General features: G+C 41.5%; 1 protein-coding gene across 4 annotated transcripts in view; it reads right to left on the bottom strand.

Moving 5' to 3' along the window:
- Window positions 1-12,184: 12,184 nt before the first annotated feature.
- Window positions 12,185-21,911, bottom strand: part of poc1a (POC1 centriolar protein A) — a 30,347-nt gene continuing 20,620 nt past the window's right edge. For all 4 annotated transcript variants that reach the window (XM_086199757.1, XM_086199756.1, XM_086199759.1 and 1 more), the window contains 2 exons: window positions 21,631-21,906; window positions 12,185-13,840 (listed from right to left, as the gene is read on the bottom strand). In XM_086199757.1, coding sequence (XP_086055883.1) covers window positions 13,730-13,840; window positions 21,631-21,906 — 387 coding nt within the window. In that variant the 3' untranslated portion in view covers window positions 12,185-13,729. The remainder of the gene's footprint in view (window positions 13,841-21,630; window positions 21,907-21,911) is intronic.

Below are 21,911 nucleotides of genomic sequence, written 5' to 3' on the forward strand. Positions count from 1 at the left end.
CCTACACTACTACAATTTAGAGTATCAATCAGCCTCGTCCCTTCTTGATGTCTTTGGACTGTGGGAGGAAGCTGGAGTACCAGAGAGAACCCACACAGGAACAGGGAGAACATGCAGACTCCACACAGAAAGATCCTGTGCTCGAGCCAGGGCTCGAACCTGGAACCTTCTTGCTGTGAGGCAACAGTGCTGACCACTGCACCGCCGTGCCGCCCCTATTTTTCTTATTCTTTTTTTTTTTTTTTTTCAAAATCATTGCTTATTTTTTTCTTTCACATTCTATGACTTTTCCGGGCTATTCCATGTTATACATGGTTACCAGCCCATTGCATTTCCCATTATGAGCGATACATGTTTATCAAAATCTGTGTCAGTGTATGAATAATTTTGACAATTTGGGATAAATTCCAAGTGAATTGTTGCTGTAATCGAAATAAAACATAAAAACGATGCAAAGAATGAGCTCGAAAGCAAAGTCATGTAAATACTGGGGAAAGTAAGTTAATGATGACCATATTTAGTAGCAGTAGCATTGTGTCAGCTCACAATCTGCGGTTATGTTTAGCTTCATTATGTCTATTTATGTGCTTGTCCTTGTGAGGTTTTTGTTTTTTTACCTATTTAAGTGACACAACTGTTACGAACGTTTAAAAATGGAGTGTAGTCACAAGTTAAAAGGAAAATAAATGCACTGAAGAAGCATTAGCAAACAAATAACAACCCCAGAGTAAGTCAATGAAAAACATTCCATTTTATCAATAAAATGGATCAACAACCACCAATTAGCTAAACTTCTCCCCCAAACTGTCAGTTTTCATTTGTGACAGCCCAGAGCGTCACAGTCTGAAGGATGAAGCATTTCATCTTTCGCTTTGAATCTTTTAAGAATTTAACAACAACTGCGAGGGTGCGGTTTGAACAGTTTTGATAAAATGGAAGCCAAATCAAACAACGGTCGCTTTTCTTTTTTAATCCAGCTATCGATTAATCCTGGTTGACATTTCCACCTCACACAGCTCAGAAGAGCACCGATCAGGGATCTCAGCTGACCAGCGCCGTTGTAGAGAAAATGTTTTCCTCCACGGATGTCGGAGAGCACACATGAGCTAGGTTATAAAACCATCAGAAAGAAGAAGATGACTAACACTCGTGTAATGAAAGAGACAAATAACAACTGAAGCGACTGTGACCACCATTGTGTCCATATACACCTATTTTTCTTTCTCACAATAGAAAGTTGCTCTCCTCACTGCACGGCTGCACTTGAGTGTTTTAATCAGTTTAATTGTTCTGATACTGAAATGGCAAATGAAACGCAGCCACACAAAGAAAGTTGACCATCAATGCGACCGACTGAAAATATAATTATTATGAATCTATTTCTATAGACTCAGAGGCAAAATTCATACGTTTAAAAAAAAACAACAAAAAAACCCAATAACCCCCCCCCCCCCACACACACACACACACACTATCTGCCAGATGGAAAAACATTTGATTCCATCATAAATCTCTACTCTCGAATGGTAATGTCATTTTCTGAGCTGCGGTGTTGAGATGAACTCGGTCTATTACTCCCATTGGTCTCGCCAAAGCCGGAGCTGGCCTGTTAGGAGATGTTATTTCTTCGAATGAAAAGTCATATACCAAAAATATTACTCAAATCCACGCAGAACCTAAAGAAGGACAAGATAAATCTCATCATGTGGAGGTTTTTTTTGGGGGGGGGGGTTGACTTAGCTGGGATGTAGGAGAGACGAAACCCATGAGGAGCAGTTTGTGCCACTCAGGGAAGGAGAACATTGACCTCAAGTGGAAACCTAACCTGAAAGTCTATTTTTATATCACTCCCAGTACCTGCAACTGTCGGATCATCATTTATGGTCAAACGAACAGTTAAATTGCTCGACATTTATGCTGTTGCAGCGCTTTCTAAATTCCAACAGCTACACAGGAAAAATGGATGCATTTATTTGGTGACTCCCCTCTGAGACTCGCTACGATAAACCGTGTCAGGGTTGGAAGTCGCGTGGTAATATATAAAGATCTGACTTTACGGGGGGCTGCTCGTCGTGTTTTTACAGTCTGCTCACCAGCTATAACCACAACTGGAATAACTGGAGAAGAAGGAGTTGTACCAGTACCAGTACCAGTACCAGAGATGCCTCCAATACTCTATAAAATGCCAATATTGGTATTTGAGTGGACGCAAGCCTGCGCACCGCTGATACCATGCCATTATCACGTGACGATGTCAAATTTCTTCTCTCATGCTCACTTGTTTCTAAAATCTACAGAACTCTGTCGACTAAGAACAATTTTAGACAATAAATAAAGTTTAGAAAAGTGTAAAGTGTTTTGAAGAACACTGTGGTGTCACATTCAAGGCGACCTTCATCGTTTTATGATATTAGACGTTTGTGTGATTGCTGTTGACCTTTGACTATTCTAATAAATGTGTGTCCTCATTAACCACCCCAGAAGATACAGACATGGTAATTAAATAATCTATGCTGATGTCTCCTGCTTCACTAATGACCAGTCCAAGTGTTTGCGCACGTGAGGCTTTTAAGTTCCCTCATGCTGCGCACTGATGGATTTCAAACTCTGTATGATGTCACAAATTATCCACACAAGCCCCGCCCCTTAAAAAAAAATCAGACTGTCGATCGTGTGCACAGAGAGGGCACACCGATGAATGTGATGACTGCTGTCAAGTCTTAAATCCTGCGCAAACATGATTCCACACACTGAAACTCAAACATTCAACTGTGGGGAGAAGAGAAACACTTCTCTGGAGGGGGAATGCAGGCCTCTTATCATTATTTTCAAAAAGTCTTCTGAGCTGAGGAGAATTGAAGTGTTTATCATCTCTAGTCAACCCAACAGGAGGCTGATACCATCTTTCTCCCTGATGAAACTCATTCAACTGATCATTTCTGAACCAGGAAATCTGCTCATATCCCTGGAAAATCACCCTGGTTTGCATCCAGTATTCAGAAAAAGTCTCCCATTCATCGTCAGTGGAACCGATCCAACGCCGTCTTTTCAGTGATTCAACTGTTCTCGGTTCAGGACTCGGCAGAGTCTTAAACTCACATCTCTGACCAGACCTTGTTTTACAGAGATAAGTTTTACTTGCATTGTGATGCAGCAGAAGCTCAGTAACAGTTCTACTACTATCTATTTAACAGACAGAGGATGATGGTACATTGGAAAGTACCAGCTTGGCACCGATCTCTTCTCCTAGCCTGCGTCTGAGGTCTCATTAAGGCCGAGTGTGGTTTCAACCCTCTCACCTCAGCGATGCAGCGAGGTGGCCCCCTCCATCCCACGCTGGCGTTTCCTCTGCTGTTTCCCTTTCCCCTCCGACCTCACAGTTCTGGAAACTAAATTAGGATTGATGTCTGTCTTCTCTCCTCAGAAACCTCCGCTCACTGATTTCTATCCACACATCGATCAAACACATCCAGGTATAACATTACAAATGATTTTAGCGGTAATTCCTCAAGACTCTTTGACGGCGTAATGACCTTAACAGAGGGAGTGTATGTTACAAGGCTGTTGTGCAGTCTTACTGGGATGTAAATACTGATGAGCCATCTGGTAGTATTTTATCACTGAAAGGGTGTAAAGTCATTTATAATTTCTATTATGGGATTTTGGTGCATTTTTAAAAATGAATGTGTTCCCAGAGGTAATTCTTCATCCAGTACTTTTTCAAAAATTACAATAATAAACGGATGATATATTAAAACTAGAGAGCACTCGGCACACATGAGCATTGTACCATCGAAATGCCTTCATAATTATTTATTCCAGAGCAGGATCCACACTCGGGAGGTGCTGGTATGACTATTTGACAGCGTGATTTGAAGTTGGATGAGTCACTTGTTGTAGCTGCGCCAATGCAGCCAACTGTGGCTGACTTGTCAGACTAAGCACCTGCGCCCCACTCGCCACCTCCCCGCTACCATTAGCAGTTAGTACGGCGCCCACCTAGCCACCGTACTAGCATCTACCAATTAACATTGGTTTAGGCGACGCTAACAGAGGTGCCGGTGGACGGGGCACTGCATCCAGGGCACTAGTGTGTGTGTGAGATACCTGCACCACCACCAACCTGCTTCTTCATGTGAACCTTTTCACCAAATATTGACGTCACCTGCCTTTCTTGCAATTGTGACCACTAGATTGCTTTACCCACTTGAATTTCAATACAGGATTTCTTTTTTTCTTTTTCTTTTTTTTTTGCTGTCGCAGTGACGACCTGTCAGGATGTTCTCGAGGACAGTCTCATTTGTCTACACTGACATTTACAATGATCAATAGCAGAGAAAGTTGCACTGAAGTCATGGCGATAAGCTTATCAAATGCCACACCAAGATCCATGGAGTGTTTCTCGATGGTCAAAGACATGAAGTTTGACCAAACATGGATGCTTTTGCTTCGCCGCTGATAAACGCATTAAAATAACGGACTGCCATCATCAAAGGCAGCTGTTCAGACGGCCTCGCACAACTGGAGGGAGATGATCAGACGATGGCGGGGCGCTCAAGGCTGATGCCTTCCTTGGAAATGTGTTGGCACACTGGATGCCATGAATTTTTCAGGAATCTCAGAGAAAGACCAAGTGTGTGTGTTGTTAAATGTAGACTTCATTTGTGGTGTGTGCTGGAGAGTTGTGAGCACGTGCTTACACTGTGAACTATGAGCAGTCTCACTGAGAAGCCTCTAAGCTGAATTCATTATTAAAGACCCAACTAGAAAGATAGAGGAGAATGAAACACAGCAAAGGAAAAGGAAGGGAGGGGGGGGGGAGGTGTAGACCGCAATCTTCAGAGACACATGATGGATTCTAAAATTAAAGACGGATGAGTGAAATCTTGGAAATACATTTAGACATATCTGGTAGTATTCCTGGCCATTAACTTTTCTTTTCTTTTTTTTTTTTGCTTTCCATCCAACACACTCCTGCAATACAAAATGACATTCATGCTTATGAGGAAACAAAGCTCCTGCCTGGAACTGTTTTAGACCTCTTTCCCATTTCACCGCTCAAAATTAACTGTGATGGCGAATGCTGGTTTATGACACAAATGTCAGTCGGAACAGTCACACTCAAAGGCGGGTAAAACTCATTAAGTAGCACAGAGACGTATGAATGAGTCAACCTGATCTTGCAGAAACTGCATTCTACGTGGCAAATATGTTACAATAGTGCAAAAAGACAACTGGGAAGTCAACTAGGGTCTTATTTTTTAGGGGTACACACTCGGCTGTGGTGTATCATATGGTATAATTTTATAAATTCTCCCAAGGATTAGTATTTTTTAAGAAGTAGTTTTAAACCTCCATGGGTTTATTGTCACGTTCCATTTTAATCTCGTAAATGTTTAAGCAGTTGAATTTTGATTGTAAATACACTTGATGGACACGAACATTCTTTAAACTTATGGGTATTTTTAAATGACTTTTATGTGAGCGCACCCATTCATACATTTACTCAAGACTACTGTTTATTAAATCTGACTCGCACTTTTTTATTCAGGCAAACGGGATTTTGTTTTTTGTTTTGTTATGTATTGAAGTGCATCAGGAAAAAAACAACAACACAAATGTTCTCCGTTCTTGAATTTGTGAACAAAACTGGAGATTTTCTTTGTACCGATGTGACCTCCCTTCCTAAATTCGTGTCATTCACCCTTTCGTCCAAATCAGTCAGCTGCTCTTTAGAACAACACATTTGACTGGTTTTTCTGTGTTCAATCAATCAACTGCAAAAAGATCAACATCAGCTTTATTTGAATCTTTATTTAAGCATTTAAATCTTTATCCCTCCTACAGTTCCTAATCGCCCTGCAGAGCAAACACACGAGGCACGTTACCTCAGTCCTTGCTTCACCACACACACACACACACACACACACACACACACTCTCAGCCTCACCCCATTATATCACTATGACAACTGACAGGCAGGGCCGTAAAGACAGATGGTCCAAGGTGTTCAAATAACACTCTTAATGATGTGATCTATGTCCTGACAGGCTCACTTATTTCAGCTGGGTTTGTTCCACAGCAGGAGCACTTGACACACAGGACAGCCTCACATTCAGCCAGCAGTTTTAAAGCAGATGACCTCATATCTACTGGTGTTACATAACTAATTACCAAGATTCAAGTGTTAAAAAAAAAAAAATCCTACTGGATCAAAAGTTGATGTTAAAGTTTATTGGTGTGAAATGTGCCATCAGATTTTAATTTCAACACTGTAAAACAATATTTTATAATACTTACCAAAAGAATAAAAACTTAATATAAGATAATAAGCTCTCAAATGCTACTTAACCTGAGGTCAGGACTCGATTGTTTCCATTAGACCGTGTCGCGTTGGCTGAAGGGATGACGTATTTTTGTTGGCTATTCTGAAAGTTAGCGTCGCTCAAGTTCATTTGGCAGAAACCGAATGGAATTTACACTGGATTTTGGATTACTGAAAATAACCTCTACGACAAACAAAATTGAACACGACTTTTAAGATTTTTGAAGCACTGAATTTTTAAAAGAGCAAAGCTAATGTTATGCTAGCTACATTAGCTTAGTGCTCTGTCCGTTTCACAGTGATGTCCGGCTATAATTTAATAACAAATCTTTACATGAGTCACCAAAGACAAAGAGGTAGTCAACCGACTGAAAAAAGTAACTGTTATTTTAACATTTCGGCTAAAAAGAAATATTATTTTTGCCTGTTGGTAAGTTTTTGGATCTACTGGGAGCTATTGCTAGCAGTTTCCCTCCTTGTAGTGCTAATTGTCTCCAGACGCATGACGCAGAAGCACAAATACCCTTTAACATTGTTTAATCTATGTTCTCATCAGTTGCCATAACATTATGAGTAAGCCGTTAGAGCTTTATGCTCATAGACAGTATTTTATAGCCAGTATTCGTGCTACGTGGTGCTTCAGAGGCCTTCTGAGAAGTGAGGTTAAAATGAGGTGAGAGGACGGCAGGTGTTTTCCAAGTTATCAGCAGGTTTGTTTTGTGGGTTGGCCTCTTGTAAAGTAGGTCGTCATTCACACAGCGTGGAGTGTATGCTTTATTTGTTACCAGAGCAGTGCCACCGGAGGTCGTGTGCGATTTACAGCTGACCTTGGTGAATTTCACCACTTAAACTGTAGTTTCATGAATAATGTCAGGGCTTTTACTTCACTAGCAGAAATGCAGCGACTCTATATTTAGTGAATCCAAATTTGTATTGCATGAACATCTTGGCTGAACAGCAGATGCGTGCACCGAACTTAATCGAGAGATACAGCAGGCTGAAAAGAGGGGAACATAAATTGCCTTGCAGATGAAGTGCGGCTTCTTTGTCAGATCTCCAGAATAAGCAAATTGGTCAACAAGATTAAACAGATTTTTTCGTCGAATCCCTCATAAACCTCCATGCATTCAAACTCCTTTGGGATTGAATGGAAAAGATGGTTTTGGAGCAGAAGCTGAAGCGTGGGTTGGAGGAGCAGAGCGCCAAACCTCAGTCACTGCCGACAAGCGCAGCTCAGTCTCAGAGAGGGGAGGAGGCGGTGAGGGGAGTTAAAATGGGGGAAGGGGGGGGGGGGCAGGAAATGAGGCATAAGGGAGTTCTGCCAAATCCAGAGTTGGTCAGAGAGGACATGACAGAACTGAGGCTCGAACAAGTTTCTCCTCTTAAAAACACACAGCAGACGTCTTCTGTGCACCTCAAAGTGTTACTCTGTTTATGTGCCTCAACGACATCTACGCAACTACAAATATTTGATTCCACATAATTAATACATATCAATATATTACATGCATTACATATATCATTTAGTAGTAGCTGTACTTCATAGTGCTAGTATCCTGTGCCCAGCATTTGTCACCTACAGACAATTATTGTTTCAGGGGTGGTTCACTGTTTGCTCATGAGCAACAAAGCGGAAGTGAACAATTATCTAACTTTGTAAAATAGATTTAGAGCAATAGCCTTTGTTGGTTTTCTTTATCTTGGGCCCCAAGAAACAGAATTATGGTAAAGGTTTTATCGAAGCGCAATATCAACACGGGGTAAAAAAAAAAGACTTCTTGTTCTTCTGTGACATTTTTCATGCTTGCGATGGATCTCATCAGCGTGGCTGTCGCAAGCACTCAGAAGCAGTTCATGCTCTTGTTCAAAGATGGAAACACATTTTTACTAAAGATGCTCAGTGATTTTCCCGACCTAAAGGAAAAAGTAAACATAGAAATCCACGTCCAGTGGTTCCAGCGTATACTAACCCAAAATGAATGAAGACGATGGGGTTTAACGAAACATAAATATAGTAATGTACACACACAAATGATTTTTCTCAGTTGATCTGAAATGAACCACATACACTCCAATATCAGGAAATGTGGGGCAAATTTCCAGGACTTTTTCAGGGCTGGAACTCGCTACTATTAAATTCTTTTCTAGGTTCTTCCATGGCAGTTACGAACCCTGTCCTCCCCTCCGTGAATGCCCCCTTCCATCTTTTCCGTCGGCTGTGATGCCTGTACTGAGAATTCCCGGCTAGCTTCTAATCGTGAAAGCAACAAGTGAGAAAGAGTCTGGTGAACATCAGCTCAAGTTACACAGGAGCATAAAGAGAGTTTCAGAACTTGGAGGAGGAATGAGAGCGGCATCCTTCTTCTATCTCGCGTCAGTGTACCACCAACATGTGGCTTTTTTGAAAACATCAAAAGCTGATTTCCTCATGAGCTGACAATCTCCATCTACAGCACTGGGATTCATTCAGTAACAGCGTAATTGTGATTAACATCAAACACAGTCCAAGGATTTTTCCATCAACACCCTTTGTGTAGCATTCTCTTTTTGTCCGTGAATGAAACCTTTGGTGCACCTGATGTTGCTGTGACAACCTAAAGTTTGGTAACTGTTGTGTTCTAATGTGCTTTCTGCTCTGGTTTTCTTCTTCGGACCACCTCACATTTCTTCCATAAAAATACAAAAAAGCCCTTCAGATCATCGAGCAGTGACCGCAGTATTGCTACGATTCCAGCGCTTTGGACAGCGAAGACAAATTATAACACTGAGAACCAGAATGTGTACTTCTAAGAATACATAGAATCGATGGTAAAAACCGTCTGTTTTTCTACCACAGTGAAACTGTGTATGACGACAGAGCCTCCACCTGCTGAAAAGAGAAACTTCCAGCTGTCAGAGTCTGGGTATTATTTCAATTTTCATAAATGATACCCGTGCTTCTAAAAGTTTTTTTTTTTTGGGGGGGTTCGAGGAAACAAAAAGGCAAGAGGAGCACAAAGACCTGACACACTGAACTAGTAAAACACTAAAACATACGCACACAAAGGCGAGTAGTGGCAGCAACCACAGCACACCAGGAAAAACATATCCAGATGTTCTCCTCATAGGCTCACCAACCCCCTCCTACACACTTGTGGGCCACACATGGGCTGCATATTACAGACGCTCGCTCTCCAACTTCTTTTCTCTCTTTTTTCACACACACACACACACACACACACACACACACACACACAAACATCTACACATGTGAGGATCGTTGCTGATATAATGCGAACCCTACCTTTATCCATCAAAGCTAAATGACTGAACTCAGCCTGTAGTGGACAGAAATCTGAGCTGTGCTTAAAAAAAAAAAAAAAAAGAATAAAAAGACGGAAAGAAAAGAAAAGAAAATACCGCGTTAGTGTGTAGGAGTGTGGTGTTTCAGGTAACGAGACAATAAAATATGATCCAGGCGGTGCAGATTGAGTAACAGATCCATGAGTTAGGACTGTAACTGAGCAGACGTTTATGTGATGAACAGTGTTACAGGAGGGAAGAGTTACCAGTGGCAAACTTGTGTTAAAACTGACTGGTTAAAAAACAAAAACAAATAATTACCGATAACTTGCTTTTGAAAGCATTTGATTGGCCACTGCAGCTCCTTGCTGGATTATGTTACATTGCAGTCTGGCATAATTTGAGCCAACTTTTTTCTTTCCAGGATGACCCTGCATTTTCTCGCATCGACAGGAACATTAGAGCTAAATCCATCTGACAGAGGGCCCGAGGCATCACTGTCACTTTTGTATTTTTACAGAACTAAGATCAATCCAGCCGAGATTTCTGTTGTCCCCAAAATTCAAACGATGTTCAAATGATTATCACCTTATTTTCATGTCAGCAGGATGCGAGCCTGGCCATTGCTCACACAACCTTTCCTCGATTTAACTTACACTTAAACACAGACTAAAGTTCCAACCTGAAGGTTTACAGTCCCAAGGTCTAAGACTTAATTATGTCCTCGGACAGACAGAGGTATAAAAAAAAAAGAAAAGAAAAAGAGTACAAACACGTTTTTGTACTTCCATGTGGTCGATGTAAGTCCAACACTGACTTTCTGAAGCTCTATTTTTGGCCTCTATCAACTCCCGAGGGGAACTATTTGGCTCTTTATGCCTACTTCATACTACGCAATTTTAGATCTGATTTTCCACTTGTTGACAGGTTTTGGAGCCCGCCAACCAAAGCCCCGTATATGAGGCGAAACAGTACTGAAAAGCTTTGTATAAAGTGTTCAAAGATGCAGATACATTCCAGATACTTTGCAGGCAAAATATCTGGATCACTTGGCGGCAGGTTTCAACCACGAGATGGTCAGGCGTGGTGTGAAGGGAAACCTGCAGGAGGGGTCGTCTGGTTGCAATACGGACCAAGAACGATGCACGTAAACGATACTGAGAGTAAAAAGCAATAACTTTTTGGGAACTTAACTGTGTTGCATCTTTGAAAAGACAGAGTCATCATGGATGACCCCTGGTGACACTTGACCCCTTGGCACCTCGCAGTAGTGTAGTGTGTCACGTCTTCAGACGGCATGTTGTGCAGGTTGAACTACCGTGATGTGACAGTTCTGTGTTTGAGATGTGTAGTGTGAATGCTTCTTTAGCTGCTAAAGACTCCACTATGTTCAGCCAGTGGTCAAGTATTTACTGTTAACTACTTAAGAGGTGTTTCTCTTCAAACAGCTGCCTGCTGTGACTCCATGAGAGCAGTGAGGGTGAACAAAACATTGAAACCAGAAAGTTTTGGGCTGGACAGATTATGACAGATCATGAGGATTCTGTAGCATTGTGGCACTGTGGCATTACGCAGCTGTTGTTTAAAAAAAAATTGATTACAGTTGCTCCCTCTGAAACGGAGGCGACACACACACACACACACACACACACACACACACACACACACACACACACACACGCCAACAGTCAAGACTAGAAGTTATTGAACCCGCCATTTCAGCTCCTCCTCTCCTTTGCAAGAGCTCCTGGCAGGCCGTCTGCTTGAGGCCCATCGTAAAGGGAGCCGTTTTCTCTGGCCTGAGTGTGTGTGTGTTTGTGTGCGTGTGTCCTCAGGCCCCAGACAGGAAGGAAGAGAGTGGGCCTGGCAGCACAGCTCCAGAATTCCGGTTTTGTTTTTCTTCTTTTTCCATCAGAGCAGAGCCCGAGCTGGGTCTTAAAGAAACAGTCATTAATATTTTCCCCTTTTAATGACGCCACCCTGCTCTCAGAGTGACTCCGCGATGAGACTCCGTATGATTCATAAGATTCATATGTGAACATATTACAAGTTTAAAAAAAAAAAGTATTAATGTTCTGGCTAAAATCATCAGTTCAGAGGGGGAAACACAGTTTACATTGAAGTGTAACCGCAGGCGCCTTTTCAATAAAAGCCTCTAAAAATAAAAGTACTGATCCAGCATCAGTGGTCAGGTTATGTAAATTAATTCCGAGGTGAAACATAAGGATTTTGCGCACAAGTGGGGCCATCGTTTAAACTTCCAAGCCCATGCTTTTGTAATAAATCATCACTTCAAATCTGGCAACGAACGGGGTGAGAATTACTCACCGTGAGCTACGGATGACACAGCTCACAGCTCATGATCTTAACATCTCTGCTGAGGACAATAAACACAGGAAAGTCATGATTTCTTGGGTAAATGCTCTGGCTTTGTGGACCAATCAGAGCAGGAAACAGTCTCTTAAGAGTGACCGGTGACATCACCGCTTTGGCAATGATTATGAAAACAAACTCGCAAATGATAGAGCACCAGCACTAGGTGTTACGAAAGAGCACCAAGCGTCTATTTAATTTCAAGATAAGAGCGGAAAAACATTTATCACCACCTCAAAATAAGTTACTTCAGAAAAGTTTCAGACGGAGGATGATAAAGGCACGGAACAAGACACTCATCTTTTAAACTGCAGCAATTACAATCAGTCGGTACTCAAAGTGAACATCAACACACGCACAAAAAAGCACCATTATTCTTCATTTTTCAGAATCGGGTGTTATTTTAGAAATGTTCTAATTGTCAGTGAATCCCACGAAGAAGAACAAACCCATCAATGTGTTTGTCAGCTGCGCAAATGCTTCCAGATTTCAGACTGTGTGTAGTCCACCTGATCCTACAGAAGATGGTCCAAAATCTATCTAAATCACATACTTTCACTTCAAAAATGGCTCAGTAGTACAAAAGACACATTAAAGATGGTGACACCTGCACATGCTGCAAGTTGGAAAGACACACGCACATGTATGCACACGCGCGCGCGCACACACACACACACAAGTAGCAGCAGATCCTTTGTCAGCAGAAATGGGACTGCTGCTGTTCTCAGCACTGTTGCAGATGAACAACTTCTCCAATATTCAACTCCTTCACCTCTGATACAACGTTGCAAAATAACAAGATGGCGTTAGCAGTCCGGTGAAACGGTTCCGGTTAGCTGCTCGTCAGATGCGTGTGCGGTCCTGGTCAGACATGTTGTTAACGTGTCCTGAATGAGCCAATCACAAGTGGGCAGCTCCAAGTACATCTGTGAATCACTCAGATCACATCTGGCACCTTCTATTTAGCGGTATCCTGGACCGCTAACTGATGACCTCTGTGTCAGCGGGAGTTCAAACATGACGGCATACTATTATTACACAATGTCTCAAAATGTCTGAAAGGCCATCAGGAGCACACAGGGGATTTGGATTGCCTGGAACTTTCCAGAACCTGAACTGTTTGAGTTTTTCTCTCAGTTTCAAAATAACTGAGCATGGGAACATTGCTGCATTTTCACTGATCAGCCGCTGTGTTGTGAATTTGTGTCGAAACAAGCTTATGACTTGACAAGACTGCCCCACTCTCTCTCTCATTAAAGGTAAAGCTCGCTCATCGATCCCTAAATCTCTCGAGTTAAACAAATAATAATCCAGACAGATCATTTGAAACAAGTTGGTAATAAGTCACCATAATGTCAGTAATCTCAATAAATGGATGTTTCTCCTGCAGTACAGAAGCAGCTTTCTTGGGCAGCAGTGAAAATGTTTTCTGAAAGATTAAAAAGCAGTAATACCCACCAGAAGTCGCCTTCCATCACCTGTCATTTCTGCTTTAGTGGTAAAAGGGATAAGCAAAACTTGGAAGTCAAACAATAGTCTTTAATACTACCTGCTGCTGGTTGAAACACATTTGGTCTTTGTAACTGATGCGTGTTTATTTGCACATAGAGCAGTAAAATGGTCACGTGCTGCATGTGGAAGTTCCGCTTGTGATCATTATTTGGGTTAATTCTGCCGACGTGGGGAGGATTGCTTGCTCCAAGTGTGATCGTGAGTCCACAGCTCAACCTTTCTCTGGCGCTGCCGTCTTTACACCTCCTCTTTCCTCTGGAGAAGTAGACCTATCTCCACCTGGTTCTGCAAACACTCCTTGAGATTGTCCTCTGTCAGCGTCAGCCTCTGCTCCAAGAGGGAAACCGTCTGCATGGATACAGAAGAGATAATAAAGAGAGAAGGAAAGGAGGGGAGATTGATGGAGAGGGGGGGGGTAACAAAGTGGAAATGAAGAAAGACGGGAGGAAGGAGATGGATGTGAGAGGAGCATGTTAGAGAAGGCTGTACAGCTTCAGCCTGACAGTAATGACCGAATAATGGCTGTGTTTGTGTGTGTGAAAGAGGCAGTTTGTGTGTGTTTGAGACAGATGTTTCGCGTGCAAGACAATCCAGCTGATTATCGGAGGGAAATCTGCAGCATGAGCTCAAAACACCGAAGTCTCTGTGTCTGGCACGCACTCTCTCTTGTCGTCCCCCCACCCCCCCCAACACACACTCACACTTGCATACGCAGAGAAAACAAGAGCTTTTCGATACAGGCCCTGCATGTGTGGGCAGTGAGATCACAGTGTGACATACTTTTCCTCTCAGCAACCCCCAACAGTGACAGTGTTTGTTGTATGTTTGTGCATTTGAACGCTGAACGCTTTTGTTTCTCCGACGAGCCTCCAGGTGTAATTTCCAGGGCTGCAACCGTCTGAACCAACTAATTACTGAGGAGAGAATCAGCTTTTCTCTCTGCTGTTGGAGCTTCAGCTGCCACATCAAGGTCAAAATTAAATCAGCCTTTAATCAGCTTAACAAACAGCAAGAATTAGAAGATTCATGTCTGAACAGGAGAACCTCAACGTGTTTGGACCTGTGAGTCTTTGTCCTTTCTTGTGCCAGGAAGTTTTTGAAAATGCTAGAAAGCAGAGATGAATCAGTCATCCAGATGTAATACAGATACAACCAGCTGTGGATGACACACCGCATGAGACGGACAGAACAGACAAGACACACTTTTTTGGTTTTCATGGTTCATACACATTTTTACCAATCATTTCCATGACTTTTTACCCCTCAAAGACATTTCATGTCATGACCACACATTCTCTGAAACATCTATTTAATTACAAACTTCCAACCTCCGGGAGTTTTGCAGATTTTGTATGAGCATAACTCGTACATTAGGACTTAATTGAAAATAAGATGTTCGATCAGTTTATTAAAATAAAGCACACTTGAACCATCACATGAAACACATCTTAGGTCTATGAAAGGGTTTAAGTTACGTGCTGATAGACTTTCTCCATAGATCTAATTTCATTTCTGTCTCTTTCATGATCAATTCATGGGCACATGATACAACTAGGGCAGAGCTACGATGCCGTTACTGGCTGAAGAAGTTTGTGGTCAACAAATACGCTGACTTCTTCAGTAGATTAAATTAGAAAATAAAAGTAATTATTCCTCCAGTATCACTCTGGCACCATATAATAATTTCGTCCGGCAGGATTGTTTGATAAAGACCAAAAATATCTATTTATGGCATAATGGGTAGGGGAAAAAAAATCATCTACCAGAACATCTAAATTGATAAACTAATTGAATCAAAAGGATCCTAAAGGATCTTGATTTCTTCAAGTGACAGAGCAGAGGATAAAGTAAAAATACAAACGGGTCAACAAAATGTTGGCAAGAGTTGAGACTAACATATAAATCATATTTTTTTAATATATATAGCAAGACAGAGATGACACCCCAGAAGGAATATTTAGTAGCAAAACTGAAATGAAAGCTCTGACCTGAAAGAATCATGATGCCACAGCTCTGTTGAACAAAACAAACTCGACTTCTGTAAAACGACGCTGTAACAGACATTTTAAAGCACATCTGATGCTATTTGATAATGTACAAGTTACAGTAATGTAAAATAAGAGAGGGAAATACTTCTAATTTGTGTTTTATTCCTACTTGTGAAGGAACAAAGGACTATTCTAAGACTTTCACTTCTTGCTGATTGAGAATGTTAGAAAAACAGGAAAGTCCCTATAATTACCACATTCCTACACTCTCTTTAACCAAATCACATGCATTTGGGTTATTCAATGTAATTTCCCTCTGATAACTAATAAAGTAGTCCTTGAAGTCCATTTACTGAGATTCCCCGGAAACGTTTACATTGCACCTGCGTAAATTTGTCACAGAAATATTGATCTGTGTATCAAATGAGACAACAATATGAACCTCTGCCAGAAGTTCTAATTGTGAAACAAATCATGTGTTTTGAAAGGTTGGGGGGGCACATCTTACACAACAGTTGTTTAAAGCATCATGAAGGATTCATTGAAACAATGGTAACATTGGTGTATATCTTGTTCTACATGTTGTCGAGGTCTGCATCAAGGATGTCCCAGATGAGGTGAGCGTTGCATTCTGGGCTAAGGTACTAGGTGAGACGAGCGAAAGCCAGGAAGAGGGAGATGAGTAGTAGCAAAGAAGACGATGGTCTGGGTTCAAGAAATCCTCAGGAAGCAACCAGGATGATGACTGCTTCCAGGTTTACCTTAGGCTGAGCTTTCTTTTCCATGTCCCAGTAGGAATATAAACTTACGTCACTTTAGAAACTGGGACACCACCAAGTTACGATCTCTTCCATTAATTTATTGTGATCTCTCACGTTCCATGCAGGCAAATTACGTCCTACTGGAAGTGCTAAAGTGCAGTCACAGAGTGTCCAAGTTAAATATTTTTCAACTCTAGTGCAGAGTGCAAGACACAGACAATGAATGGGCTCCATGGCGGAGGACCCTGCACACCACATCCTATCTGAAACACCTTTCAGAGTCCAGCCCACCAGCTACAACCGCCTACAGAGAGAGTCACACAAACGCAACCATTCATTAATAATTAAACACATCATTACAAAAACATTGACAAAAATAGTTCAAAACTTATCAATGAACTTGTTGTCCAACACTCACAGACACACACACACACACACACACTATAATTTTGTGTGGCTGAGTGCCGCTTCCTTGTGGGTCATCAGACTAGACAACATCTCCTGCTATTTCATCCGTCATGGCAGACAGAAGGCTTGTATGTCCTCTCTTGCTCCTGCTCCCCACCACCACCCGTCTCTGTTTTCTAGATCAATACTATTCTGTTTATCTTACCAACTTGATATGGCTACCCTGTCCTCAGTCCTGCTGTGTGTGTGTGTGTGTGTGTGTGTGTGTGTGTGTGTGTGTGTGTGTGTGTGTGTGTGTGTCCAGGCAGCAGCAACATTATATGGGCCTATAGTTTTCATCTGGAGTAGGAACCGAATCTTTATGCTTCTAAAAATAGAGCGAGTTGTTTTTCTTTTCTCTCCAGAACACATTATACTCTCCATCGCCTGCAGCACTATTGGCCTATGTTACGAAGTCTCATAGCTTTGGTATGACCCGTGCTACATCTGACTGAAAGTCAAAGAAAGACAAACCGGTGCTGTTGATAGGTAGCACATAAGCAGCTCTTGATTTAACAAAGCTAACGGATGCCAGTTTTTTTTATTTCAAAACTACTAAACTGAAGTGAAAAATTTAACAGGCTTATATTAATGATTTTTTAAAAATATGCTGAAAAAAAGAAAACCTCGACAGAAAGTGTGATTAATGCAGAGAGCCGGTGCATAAATAGCTGCAGGTGAAAGGAACCAGCGGAGTTGCAGTTTTGGAGCAACGCAGTTAGCATCACTGCCAAAAACATCCAAATCCATCATATGAGCCAGTAAAAATCACAGTCATCATCGCTTGAAAGCCTGAACTTGCTTTTAACATGTTAATGTTAGCCTGCTAGCATGATATGACTACATTAACCTGATGAGGGTTTTTTTAGGGTCATTTCTCCTTCACAAGTAAATCTCGGTCATTATGAAACTTGGAAATATGCAGTGATTTGTACTAATCAGAGCCAGAAGCCAGAACTCATTATTTGTAAACAATATTTCTATATTTGCCTTTTGATCAAGGGAAAAAAACCAACTGCACTTTGTGATATTGTCAAGTTTTTAAAAGTATCTTAACGTAATGGTCCAGTACATTTTGGGTTTTTTTCTTGCCGAAAATTTAACAAGTAAGTAAATGTTGGAAATGTGAACTTGCATCATAATGTTCCAACATGGATGCAAAATATCTATAAAAATGCAGGATTATTTCACAGGTTTACAATACACAATTTAATTCTTTAATTGTTCTAGAGGTAAATAAATTGTCTGGTGACACTTTCAGTGAATAGCTGCCAATCATAGAACCTGGCTTAATCTGGCTTAATCTGTACAGGACAGTATTATTCCACTTCCTGCTCGTGGTCTTTGCCACTTCACTAAAAGGTAGAACTGCTGTAATCGGACAATAAAATCCCTGGATTGTGCATCTGTATCCATTCTAACACACATGCTAATAAAACTGAGCCACATCCCAGAGGAAATTCACAAAATGTTCTCTAATATGCAGCTGTTCAATGATCTATCGAGGAAGCCAACATGTAGCTGTTGTGTAATCGCTCTGATAATGTGAATTAGGAGCTGGAGCTGAGAATAAGAGTGAACCCTCATGCAACATTCTTCATAATTAAGAGGGAAAGTGTGCAAGAGGGGGATAAATGTGGGTACTGAGGCTGAGTGTGAAAGGACATGTAAGATAATGAATCATAAGATGGAGAGAACAAAGAAAGAATGAGGAGGAGGAGGAGGAGGGGGGCAGACAAGTGAAAGGCAGCTAACACAGCAAACTGTGGTTTTGGAAGCTTCAGTGTAATGTTGAATAATTCATCATCTTCCCTCCATCTCCACGACAAAGTTACAAAGAGATGGAATGGTGAAAAATAATGCAGTGGAGAGGATGTATAAAGGAGCAGGAATACAGTGCAGAAATAAATTATTCTGTTTGTCAGTCTGGGTGGCAGGGATTTAAGCCTTCCTTTTACAGTAGCTAAACAGAAATTTCAAACTAGTTAGGTTATTTCTCACACTTTGTTGCACATTATCTTGAAAATGCATTTTTATTATTTGACAAAGCACAGGGAAGATCGAGAGAGCCTCTCCAATATGTGAAGTAGACATTAAAAACGCACGCAGAGCCTGTAGTTCAAACAATGGGTTGAATCGTTGAATCCAGCACATCAGCAAATACTTCAATCGATATTAAAGCAATACTTCACCCAAAAAGGGTCTTTTGCCATTCAAATACTCACAAATAGGTTTTTTTTCGAGCTTATGAAGACATTTCATTCCCTCCTGTATTACTTTTTGTAACTCCAGAATGCAAAAAGAGCCAGCCAGGTATACTTAGCTTGACGCTAATGGTGATATCGAAAAGCTAAACTGTCCCTAAATGCCGGTTTACAAACTCACAAGTGTGTCATCTGGTGTAATCCAGGTCTTTCTTACCCAGCTGTGTGCTCAACAATCCAAAAATACTTTGATTTGAGTTTACAATGAACTGTAACTCTTCTACTGCAGCACCACAATGAATGGTTTTTAGCTGTGCAAATGATTAAGTTTACAATCTGAATAAAGAAGAAGTGGATTATATTGGGCAACGTGCTCGAGAGTTTGTTAACAGACATTTTTGTGCTGTGTTGCTGCCGCTATTAGCTTCAAGCTAAATACATGTGGCTAATCGCAAAGAAGAGATACATGTGGGAACAAACTTATGCATGAGCTCAAGACACCAATTTTTGAGTACTTGAAAGGTAAAATACACTTTTTGGGTGAAGTATAACTAAGTAAATCTGAGTTTTTTTCTGGTATTTGGCTGCCATACATGAAATGCTTCATATTTAAGATTCTAGGCCAAGATGGGTTGTTCAGTGCTTGGTCTGAACTTAACTGAACTCTTCTTCAGGTGTTTTTCACACTCATCATAAGGCTATGAAACAAGCATCGGTGTTAAAATCTGTATTGGTGTCAAAGCCTGTTCAAGCTTGTACCACTGTGCTATTCGCCGCATTTATATGCTATTTTATGGAGGCGTCTACTTATACCTATGTGTGTGTTTTACTAAGTAGATTCCTCAGTGTCAGGCCCCCATTCAACACCCAGGTAGGAATTTGTAAACATCTCATCTCAACTTTCTTTATTTGTGCTGGAATTTTTTGGGCAGGTTGTTGCTTAAATCTCTTGGGTAAAACAGCTAAGTAGATGCTTGTCTTCAAAAGGGTTATGAAAACTTCTGAGTTCATATTTACTGAAGTAAATATTTACACCCTTACTGGACTGATGAAGCTACACGAGAAGAACTATGGCAGCTTTTAGATGAAATACTGCTCCGGGACGGCGGTCAGATGACAGTTTTCTGCCCAGTATCTCAGGATCTTTAGACCTAATATGTAAAAACAGACCACTGATGTCTTTGTTAACAATAATAGAGCAGAAGAATAAAACCAGATGCACACAGTCAATCTGGTATAAGAGTTGGAGTGCAGTGGACTTGAAAGAAAGGAGGCTGGCACAACCCCCACCGATGGGAACGGGAGGGGTACGCTGGATGCATCGTTGCCCTGGTCTAACATTAAATGCTGCCACATGCTTGATGAGCAAATAAAGATCGAAAAAAGAAAGAAAGAAAGAAAGAAAGAAAGAAAGACAGGAGAAAACCTTTAGCATAAACACCCACACACACAAGTAGTGTGTCTTTGACTCTGCAAGGCCATTAAGCATTCACGCTTACTATCAGTTAAGTAAGGCAGAGTGCTGCCAGTGCTCATAAATGAATGATGTACTTTCCTCAGGGCACATTCAGGACCAGCTACACAAACTTCCATGTGCTCTTTATTCTCCTCCCATTCACCTCCTCACATGTCTGCCTCTGTGCTCCTACCTCCCATTCTTCTCGTCTCATTCCTATAATAAAGACTCACGTTAAGGGTTTAATGTGAGAGATATGGCTACGTACTTCAGACAGCCCATCTGGATAAAAAGCTGGAGATGAATCGCAGTGTTTTGAGATCTAAATATGACACAAATGCATGTGTCTTAGCATCAATGACAGAACAGCTTTGGTTTTTACTACGTGCTGTTTTCTCTCCTCCTGCACTGCACTTGACACCCGCCGTGGCTGCCTTCTACTCTCTCTGCTCTACCTCAAAATCTGGCAAAAAGTGAAGAATTGACTTCACAAAGCACAAGCTTGGATATAGTTCAGCTATTATATAAAATGTGGACAATATTGTTGCAAGACATGGCAAAGTGCTAATCTCAAGACTCCTGTCTACAGACCCCATGATGTCACTGTAGGAGCGCGAGTAACACATCTGCTGCAACACACGTTATGTAAAACAAGAGTATCATGTCATCCAACTAACAAAGAACACAGTTTTGAAGTCACAGATTCTTGTTTACAGAATCTCATAAAGCAAGAAAACTGACAAATCAATAAGAGCATGAAAAATGCCCCCCCCCCCTTTCCTGGATTCAATAAATCCATCAGGGTTACTTACTGCAACTAAAAGGAGACAGCAATATTGCTTTATCATAAAGCAAAATAAAATATATATTCCATCTGGCCTTCGAAGGCAAATAACTGACACAGTGACTTCTAGCGTTTTATCCTTGTAAAAAAGTGAATGTTGATTGAGGTTTTCATGAAGCAGCGTCCCAGGACGACTCACAGACCTCTCTATGGACAGCCTAAGTGTTCATCTGTAGAGAACTGCTGCTCACGTAATTATTAAATGCTGCTACAACCACCCACTAGCGTGGGGTCAGTGGGCCAGTCTAATGCAGTGCCAAACATCATGGAAGTGGTTGTTCTTATGCAACAATTTTTGCGTCTGTGATCCTGAAATGATCTCTGGTCTGCAGGATGAAAAGTAGAGGAAAGCTTTTTTCCTCGACTGTGTGAGTGGGCGGCGCAGCTAAAGTACAGTACACGCTGTTTGCATGAAAGATCAGCACAACTTCTGCTTACCTGAGTGAGAATATCCAGTTGACCTATAATGTGTTCCAGGGTGCTAGCTAGACCGGGAGTTGTGCTTCTATCAGAGGCGTGGGACTGTGCTTGAGCTTGGGGTGAGTGTTGAAGCAGGCTCTGGGTCTGTGGGTGGGTGGAGGAAGAACCTGTGTTGGGGTTTCTGTAGGTGTGGGGATGAGTCGCTCGACTGTGGTTGCCATTGCGATTGCAGTTCTGAGTGTTGGCGGCAGTTTGGGAGTCCTGTTTACTAAAAAGTGCAGCTGGCTTGGAGGTCTAAA

The sequence above is a fragment of the Aulostomus chinensis genome, chromosome 3 (assembly GCF_037954235.1).
Source record: "Aulostomus chinensis isolate RoL2024-O1b breed Wild chromosome 3, RoL_Achi_v1.0, whole genome shotgun sequence".
In the NCBI taxonomy this organism is placed as follows: domain Eukaryota; kingdom Metazoa; phylum Chordata; class Actinopteri; order Syngnathiformes; family Aulostomidae; genus Aulostomus; species Aulostomus chinensis.